At 43.4% G+C, this 9,366-nt stretch overlaps 1 protein-coding gene across 2 annotated transcripts in view; it reads left to right on the top strand.

Annotated features, from left to right (window-relative positions):
• The window catches only part of proca (protein C (inactivator of coagulation factors Va and VIIIa), a), an 11,664-nt gene extending 3,521 nt beyond the window's left edge, over positions 1-8,143 (top strand). For both annotated transcript variants that reach the window (XM_039817021.1, XM_039817022.1), the window contains exons 5-10: positions 336-360; positions 1,768-1,878; positions 2,107-2,247; positions 2,785-2,903; positions 3,109-3,226; positions 7,480-8,143. In XM_039817021.1, coding sequence (XP_039672955.1) covers positions 336-360; positions 1,768-1,878; positions 2,107-2,247; positions 2,785-2,903; positions 3,109-3,226; positions 7,480-8,111 — 1,146 coding nt within the window. In that variant the 3' untranslated portion in view covers positions 8,112-8,143. The remainder of the gene's footprint in view (positions 1-335; positions 361-1,767; positions 1,879-2,106; positions 2,248-2,784; positions 2,904-3,108; positions 3,227-7,479) is intronic.
• Positions 8,144-9,366: the final 1,223 nt, after the last annotated feature.

Below are 9,366 nucleotides of genomic sequence, written 5' to 3'. Positions count from 1 at the left end.
CAAATGTAAAAAAGTGACAAGAAAGTGACACAAATGTCGAAGAAAGTGACAAATGTAAAACAAAGTGACAAGAAAGTGACAAAATGTCAAAAAAAGTGACACAAATGTAAAAAAAAGTGACAAATCTAAAAAAATAAAATCCACAAAAAAGTCAACAAACGTTGAAAAAAGTTACGAAAAAAAATTGGGGGAAGCCACATAAATGTCAAAAAAGACAACCAAAAGTCTTGCGGGTTTTAGTTTCTACGGCAGCGGTCGACCAGCAGCTCATGTTGTCGTTGCAGAGGTGTTGGGACGAGTTTCATCACTGACGTCTTGTTTTTGTGTGTTTACAGCTGGATTTCTGGACGGCGTACATCGGTGAGTCAATAAAGGAGAATTAATGAGCCTAGGGGTTAATAACACATGGGTACCGAAAAGACAGATTATAAAGACTTGTGCCCCGACTACTAGCATTATAAGCTAATTACCACTTTGCGCTAAAACTGGTCACATTCGATTAGCATGAAAACATGTCCCAGAGTCGACTCGTACACATGTGTTATTAACCCCCTAGGTTCATTTTGCGCCGGAATTGTCCTTTAAGTCTAAAGTCAGCTCCTGTTCCCTTCGTGTTATGTTGTTTAAAAGCGGAGCGTTAAAAACAGATGAAGATGTTGTCTTGTTGTATTTCAGCACAGTTTCCTGTATGACCAAAATACACTCACCTAAAGGATTATTAGGAACACCATACTGATACCGTGTTTGACCCTATCCTATCAATATGGGCCAACATTTCTAAAGAATGCTTCCAGCACCTTGTTGAATCAATGACACAAAGAATTAAGGCAGTTCTGAAGGTGAAAGGTATCCCCCACACCGTTACACCCCCACCACCAGCAGCCTGCCCAGTGGTAACAAGGCATGACCGATACATGTTCTCATTCTGTTTACCCCAAATTCTGACTCTACCATCTGAATGTCTCAACAGAAATCAAGACTCATCAGACCAGGCAACAGTCTTCAACTGTCCAATTTTGGTGAGATCGTGCAAATTGTAGCCTCATTTTCCTATTTTTAGTGGAGATGAGTGGTACCCAGTGGGGTATTCTGCTGGTGTAGCCCATCCGCCTCAAGGTTGTGCCTGTTGTGGCTTCACAAATGCTTTACTGCAGACCTCGGTTGTAACGAGTGGTTATTTGAGTCAAAGTTGATCTTCTATCAGCTGGAATCAGTCGGCCCATTTCCTCTGACCTCTAGCATCAACAAGGCATTTCCCCCCCCCCCCCAGGACTGCAGCATACTGGATGTTTTTCCTTTTTCCGACCATTCTTTGTAAACCCTAGAAATGGTTGTGCGTGAAAATCCCAGTAACTGAGCAGACTGTGAAATACTCAGACCAGCCCGTCTGGCACCAACAACCATGCCACGCTCAAAGTTGCTTACATCACCTTTCGTTCCCATTCTGACATTCAGTTTGGAGTTCAGGAGATTGTCTAGACCTGGACCACACCCCTAAATGCATTGAAGCAGCTGCCATGTGATTGGTTGATTAGATCATTTCATTAACATGAAATTTAACAGGTGTTCCTAATAATCCTTTAGGTGAGTGTATGTGTGGACACAGGAAACGATTTAAGCAGCAGAAAAACTCTGAGTCCTCTGTTGTTATCTGTCTCTCTGTCTGTGAGCAAACTGGTTTCTCCCGCGTGGACAGGTGGTGTCAGAGCGGCCGCCTGCAGGGCATTTTGGGAAATGTATTCATGTTGATGTGACTGTGACTTGCAGATGGGGACCAGTGTAACGCCAACATGTGTGTTCACGGAGCCTGTGAGGATCTGCACCAAGACTACAGCTGCCGCTGTAACCAAGGATACGAAGGCAAATACTGCGACCAGCGTGGGTGATAGATTTTCATTTTCAAAGACATAGACAAATGTGATAATCATAGATTAATATGCCGATTACTTCAGTTTTTGACATTTTTTCAGTATAAAATCATAAAAAAACATCTTCAAATGTCTTTTTGTGTCTGACCAAGAGTCCAACAGAGATTTGAGTTTCTCATCACAGTGAAATAAGGGAATGTTCTGTTGAATGTGTGAATGTGTATAAATGTCTGTTCAGCTCAAACGGCCACTAACTGCTCGCTGGATAACGGCGGCTGTGACCACGAGTGTTCGGACAGCGAGGACGGCCTGACGAGGACCTGCACCTGCGTGAGCGGATACAATCTGCTCGACGACTCCAAGAAATGTGCCCCGAAAGGTGAGCAAATGTTTGGTTTATATATCTTTAAATAAATAAATCTTTCCGGTAAAGATGTTCGTCAGTTTCAAAGATGGTTTTACAAGTGAAGAAAGTCTCTCTCTCTCTCTCTCTCTCTCTCTCTCTCTCTCTGTGTCTGTCTTTCTTTGTCGGTCTCTCTGTCTCTGTGTCTCTCTCTCTGTTGCTGTCTGTTTCTCTATGTCTCTTTCTCTGTCTCGCTCTCTCTGTCTGTCTCTCTGTCTCTCTCTGTCTCTCTCTCTCTGTGTCTGTCTCTGTCTTTCTTTGTTGGTCTCTCTGTCTCTGTCCCTCTCTGTCTCTCTCTCTGTCTCTCTCTCTGTCTCTTTCCCTCTGTCTCTCTCTCTCTGTCTCTGTCTGTTTCTCTTTGTCTCTTTCTCTGTCTCGCTCTCTCTGTCTGTCTCTCTCTGTCTCTGTGTCTCTCTGTCTCTCTCTCTATCTGTCCCTGTGTCTCTCTGTCTGTCTGTCTCTGTGTCTCTCTGTCTCTCTCTATGTCTCTGTCTGTCTCCCCCCCCCCGGCAGGTCAATCGTCCTGTGGACAGCTGCTGATCGACAGGTCATCATATTCCAAACCGAAGGAAGGCCTGCTGCCCTGGGTGATGGGAGGGGAGGTGGGGAATAAGGGCGAGAATCCCTGGCAGGTAACTCATCCAACCACCCAGTCGCGATAAATCCGATTGACCGAGTTTTACAGAATTATCATCGAAAAATAAACCTTTTCAAACTTCTCATTTTCTCATTTTGTTACGAGTATAGAAGGTTACAGAAAAAAAATGTAAAACTTAAGTTTTCAGTGCTTTTAAAAAGTTTATATTTGAATGTAAATGTGTGTTTTTGTGTGTGCAGGTGCTGTTACTGAACGCCAGAGGGAAGTTCCACTGCGGAGGCGTCCTCATCGATGAGAGCTGGGTGCTGACCGCCGCTCACTGCCTCGAACACAACCTCCGGTTCTCAGTACGACTGGGTGAGCGTTCACTCTGCTGACATCACACTCAGCAACACGATTCAGGACAACATCATCAGTGTTGGTCATCTTACTTTAAAAAAGTAATTAGTTACAGTTACAAATTACTTCTCCCAAAAAGTAATTGAGTTAGTAACTCAGTTACCACATTGTAAAAGTAATCAGTTACTCAGCAAAGTTATTTTATTTTTAAGTTATTTTTTTATGTTCTATAATGCTATTGTTCTATAACATCTTTAACGTCAAAGATGTTGCTGACCCAAAACATCGAGCGTTGCTTGTTTTAACAGAGTGGCTCCGTCTCCTTTGCTGGAGCACACGCTAGCTGCATTTGGGCTTGGGTTAGCAGCAGCAACAAGTGTGGTGTTAGCATGTGTTGATGTGAGGTTTAAGCATGTGTTGATGTGAGGGGCTTCATAAGATTCGAGTTGCTTGCCTTTAATTTCAATGAGCGAGAAGTAGTGCCGGTACTTCCAGGTCGAGAATGCTACCTTTGAATTTCTTCTCCATTGACGCTGTCTTAGGGTGACCATATTTTGATTCCAAAAAAAGAGGACACTCGGCCCGACCTCGAGACACAAATTCAGACAGGCTTAATTAACGGTTAATGAACATGCCTCAATGGTGCAAAAATAACTTCTGTAATAAAATAAAATCTGTAAAAACCTGTAACAAAATAATATCTCTTTTAAAATAAATAAATAATATGAAATAATGTTGTAAATATGACCTCTTCTGTGTTAGAAAATCCAGCTTCAACAAAATATCTCTTAATACCTTTTCAGTGTAATAAGATAAATAATAAAGACACTGAAACGTATGTGCCAGCTTTGCACATGGTGCACTCCGCCTGGACCGGACAAGTTATTTTATGGTTGTACGCCGGCTCCACGCGCGGAGTTTTGCCGTAGCCTGATGTTAATACTTGTGCGCTGGTTTGTGTGTCGACCGGCAGTCTGTGTGTGTGTGGGAGTGGGTGATAGAGCGAGGGAGAATTAAGTGAGAGAGTGGCGGCGAGCGAGTACGACTTTAGAGTCATAGTGAGAGAAACAAAGTGTCTCCCTGTGTTTTCTGACCACGGTGGGAAATCTTTAGCAGACAACGCTTCGGCATCTTGTGTGCAATGCTGCTCCGCTCTCTGCTCTGGTCCCTGGGTATGTGCGCGTCGCAGAGCCGCCCACAAAGCAGCCTCTCAGGAATTATGTCACAAAACAAAGTACCGTAGCATTGTGTGCAAAGCGCCAGTCAATTTAAGTACACGCTTATTGGTCCCATGAAAAACAGTGAAAACCGGACATTTTCATGAATTTATAAAACCCCCCCGGACGCCCCGGACAGTACGTAAAAAGTGGACATGTCCGGGCAAAAGAGGACGTTTGGTCACCCTACGCTGTCTTGTGTTTAGTGGTAGTCAGAGCGTGCAGTGAGACGGCATGAGCAGGGCATCAGCCCACCCAACCAATCATCATCGCATTTGCAACGGTGTCATCACCCCCACTCTGTCCAGGCAGCTGGTGTGTAGCCAAAGCCTGACACCCCGCGCTTCATTCAACGAAATTGTAGTAACGTGGACGTAGGTGGAGCGTTCAATGCAGTACGCTGTGAGAAAGTGAAAATGGAACTCGTGATCAGAAAAAGTGTTGTTTGGCAGTACTTTCAGTCAAAAGAAGGCCATTCAAGTCCAGCTACATGTTCAATCTGTTCAATGCTGATTTATCTGGTAGTGGCGAGGACCCTAAACAATACACAACATGGCCGCTGTTACAACATTTGGTATGAAACATCTGAAAGAATACGAGTTGTGCATGAAGGAATCTCCAGACAGCAGCCAGAATGCAGCAACTTCAGGTACGGCAAAGGAAGGACAGTCCAGGGGCATCGGACTGATTACCAGGGCCCAAGGGGAGAGAGGGCCCTTGAAAAGTCTGGAATATATTTTATTTCACCTGGATATGTTCATTTCCTAATTAAATTTCTTAATGCATGTCAGATGAAATGTAAAGTTTGTGTATTGGCTGAATAACTTAGTTGATTGAATGACTACATTTTGTATACAAAAAAGACTATCTAAGGTCTCATCCGCCAAATGGTTTAGTCCATCTGCACGCATTTTATTTATGTTAGTTCAGTTGAGCATCTGGTGGAGGCAAACTTCTGCTGTAGAAATTCTCAAAGAAAGCCAAATCAGGTTACCAAAAAGAAAGGAGGAGAGAAAACAAAATGAGGGGAAACAATTGGTAACTGACTTCTTTTCAAAGAAAGGTGACCACAAACTAGAAAACGAAATCCATGGTGCTAAACTGCTTGAATATCTCCGCGACCGTTAGTGCTAAAAACGAACTGAGACAACCCATTGAAAGAGCAGAACATACACTTTCAAATTGATAATTTGGTTATACATGTAATCTGAGGTAAAGGCTAAATAAATAAACTACACTAGCAATGCTGTTTGCATACAACACACCATTGCAATACCCTAATTTAAAACATGTTTAATTTTAAATTAATAGGCTATAATGTCTATAATTAGCAATAATAGGCTAATCAGTGTCATAGGTAGCTTGGTAGCTCATCGGTAGATACATATCATGTCAACATTATAGTTATGTCAGATTTAGTAGAAGCAGATGTTAACATTGTGAAACACAAGGTCCTCAGTTTCAGAGGAGTGGAGTACCAACAGACCCCTTATCCTCTTTGGATTTGAGACAAGGTGAGCTTATATCAAAATTAAAGCAAACCATGTTTAGCCATTTTGACTGAAAGGTGTTAAGTAACACTAACATCTTAGTGTGTTTTATTATATTATGTTACAATTAGGATAAGAGGTTAATATCACATGTATCCTTCATAGAGAAAGATGATAGAGAAGATGTGATTGAGGATGATGGGAGTGAAGACAGCAGGGAGCATGAGTGTTGCTCTGAGCACAGTGTGGAAATGAGAGATGAGGAACTGGAAAGTAGGCAGAGCAGTGCAGACCAGTTTTTGCCAGAGGATCCAGGACTATGGCCAAATAAATTAACAGATGATCAGAGAGACACCATAGTACGCAGGCTGGCAAGTAAAGGTACAGAGAAAACAACAAACAAAATGTAGTAGTAACCACAGTAAAGTAGGCTAGAGAATGTTGAGAAAGGAGGTTTGAAATGTGTGTTATCAGGCTACTCCAAGCATTACAGTTAATAGTTATTACCCTATAAACATATAGGCCTACAGATTCATGTGTACAGAGACCCGATTATTATAAAAAAATGTATTTTGTTTGGGGGGTGGGGGAGGGGGTGTTGAGGAACATGGGGGCCCATCAGGACTACCTATGCATAGGGCCCAGGGTCTTGTGCTACGCCCCTGGGACAGTCACCGCTAAAAACGTGTTACCCAGACAGTGCCTCTCCCGGGCTGTCAGCCGTTCTCTCGGCAAATGTCAGTCTCCCTACAGTGGGAGCGGAGCGACCGAACGGCCGGCTGCTGCTCGTTAGCCAACGTTAGCTTTCTAATTTCACCCCCAACATGCCTTCATCATACACTGGTTAGCGATGTGCTTCCCTACAATGTGAAAAGAGAGTGTGAATTCAACATGAAGTTGTTACATTTAACTATTTTAGAGGCTGTGGACGTTGTTTACTTCATTAATGCGTTTACTGTGTTAATGGACTGAGGATGGGAGCCTTTAGTATTCAATTTCGCATTCGGCAGAATCTTAACCAGTGGATTCGGTATTCGGCCAAATCCCAAAAATCTGGATTCGGTACATCCCTATTCATTAGACTCGGTGCAATTCGGTGGTTAAGTTGCAGCATCGTTGCATTTTCCATTTGGTTTTGGTTTGCGTTCCCACATTAAGAGTTTAGAAATCATATCACATCCATCTCGGTATCGGCCGATATGCAAGTTCAGGTATCGGTATCAGACCATCTCTAGTAAAACTAAAGTAAAGATTTAAAGGCACTAGTTTTTTTTTGTTATTATTTTGTTTACATTTTTAGCTACCTGAAAATATTATTCTTTTTCCTTTTTTTAAGGTTTCGTAAACGTCAGATGTCGGATTGTCTTTGTCATTTCTGTCTTTGTCATTTCTGTAGTATTGTTACTCTCTTCTCTATACATGTTTATTTGTTTGTCTGTGGTGTCTATGTTTTTAGAGAATATGTTGTGACAAGGGTGCGTAATGAATGACCACATGAATTTCCGCTTGTGGGATAATAAAGTTGACATTGACCTTGACCTTGACCTTGTATCGGTATCTTCAGGCGACTACCTGCGTTACCAAGACGAAGGCACCGAGGTGACCCGGAAGGTGGAGAAGGCCTTCAAACACCCGAACTACGACAGCGAGACGGTGGACAACGACATTGCCCTGCTGCGCCTGAAGACGCCCACCTCCCTGTCCAAGTACATTGTCCCCGTCTGTCTGCCGGGACGCCAGATGGCGGAGCGGGTGCTCCACCTGAACGGCACGCTCACCGTGGTGTCCGGCTGGGGCAGAGACAACCCTAACCGCACTCAAATGAGCTCGGTGCTCAACATCATCAAAATCCCGCTGGTGGACCACAGCCTCTGCGCCCGCCAGATGTCCAACAACATCTCCGACAACGTCCTCTGCGCCGGGGAGCTGGGAAAGAAGATGGACGCCTGCGAGGGGGACAGCGGTGGACCGATGGTCACTCTGTACCGGGACACGTGGTTCCTGCTCGGCCTGGTGTCCTGGGGCGAGGGCTGCGGCCGTGTGGACAAGCTGGGCGTCTACACCAAGGTGTCCAACTACAACGAGTGGATCACCAGAGTTCGTGAAGACTGGGACAAAACTCCACACCCACAGGAACCCCAGCATGTCAGAACCGCCTCGACCCACAGGGGTCGATCCCGACTGGTAGGGATGTAACACGCTTTATGAATAAACTGATTCTGTCTCAAGACGCTTCGGTTTCCTTTGTCAACGCAAAGTGTCATTACGTTTAAGTAGAGCTGCAACTAACGAGTCACAGAGGAGAGAAGAAACTAGAAAATATTCACACTTAAAGGTGCTGTAGGTAAGATTGTGAAGATCCAGGACTTAGCCAAAAAATTTAACATTGACAACTTCTCAGACCCTCGTCTCTTTCCGCTAAAGCCCCAAATGGTCTCCTAAGCCCCTCCTTCCCTCAAGGGAGAATGAATGCGTGTGCATGACACGTAGTTAGACACCCCCCCGGCCCTGATTGGTGCATCTGAACAGGGAGCTTCATGTATTTCTACTGGAACATAGGGTCAGTTTCAGCAAATATGACAGAAAGTTAGTTTTATAAGGCTCACCTACTGCACGTTTAGTAGAGCTGCAACAAACGAATCACCGAGGAGAGAATAAACTAGAAAATATTCACATTTAATTATTTTTATTTTATTATTAATATTAATTTGGGGGGAGAGAGAGAGAGAGAGAGAGAGAGAGAGAGAGAAAAAAAAAAAGAGACCATGTTGACATTAGGTATGTCGTTAGGGTGTGGTTTTTGAGAGAGGGAGACACAGTAGCTAGAGTCTGCAGTTTGAGCACAAATGAATGCTGCAGCTCCGACAGATGCCCATGTTTAGTCAACTATTTCTATTGACAACGATAATTTTTTGCCCACCTAGTTTTGCATTTTTCAACTTGCAATTACTTTGAGACTTTGAGACTCAGAGAACCAGAAGCAGAGAGTTTGCATACTCAGGCTGTGAAAGAGCTTGTTGTGAGTCAGCTGGGTGGTATCCTACTTAGAAAATGTAATCATTGTTTTGCTTTATTTGCTAAATTCTAGGATGGCTTTGGAACTTTTTTGCTGACTTTTTCAGGGCTTTATGTGGACCAAACTGTAAGTGAAAAGACTATATGAGTCATGCAGTAATTGAGTCAAAGATATTTTACTTTTTCGATTAAATAAAAGCATGTCAATAAACTCTACATGTCTGGCCCTTGATGTGATTCTCTTTTTCCAGTGTGGCCCCTTAGTGAAATTGAGTTTGACACCCCTGATAAAGACATCAGCTTGAGAAACTGGGAACGTCATTTTTAATTTTTTCTCTTACGTTTTATGGACCAAACGATAAATCAAGAAAATACTCGGCAGATTAATCGACAATGAAAATAATCTTTCTCACTACACCTCACCCTCCTAAGATAA

This window comes from Perca fluviatilis, chromosome 11 (genome assembly GCF_010015445.1).
Source record: "Perca fluviatilis chromosome 11, GENO_Pfluv_1.0, whole genome shotgun sequence".
NCBI lineage: Eukaryota > Metazoa > Chordata > Actinopteri > Perciformes > Percidae > Perca > Perca fluviatilis.
Note: the sequence above shows the minus strand (reverse complement) of the source record. Positions and strands in the feature narration are given on the sequence as shown.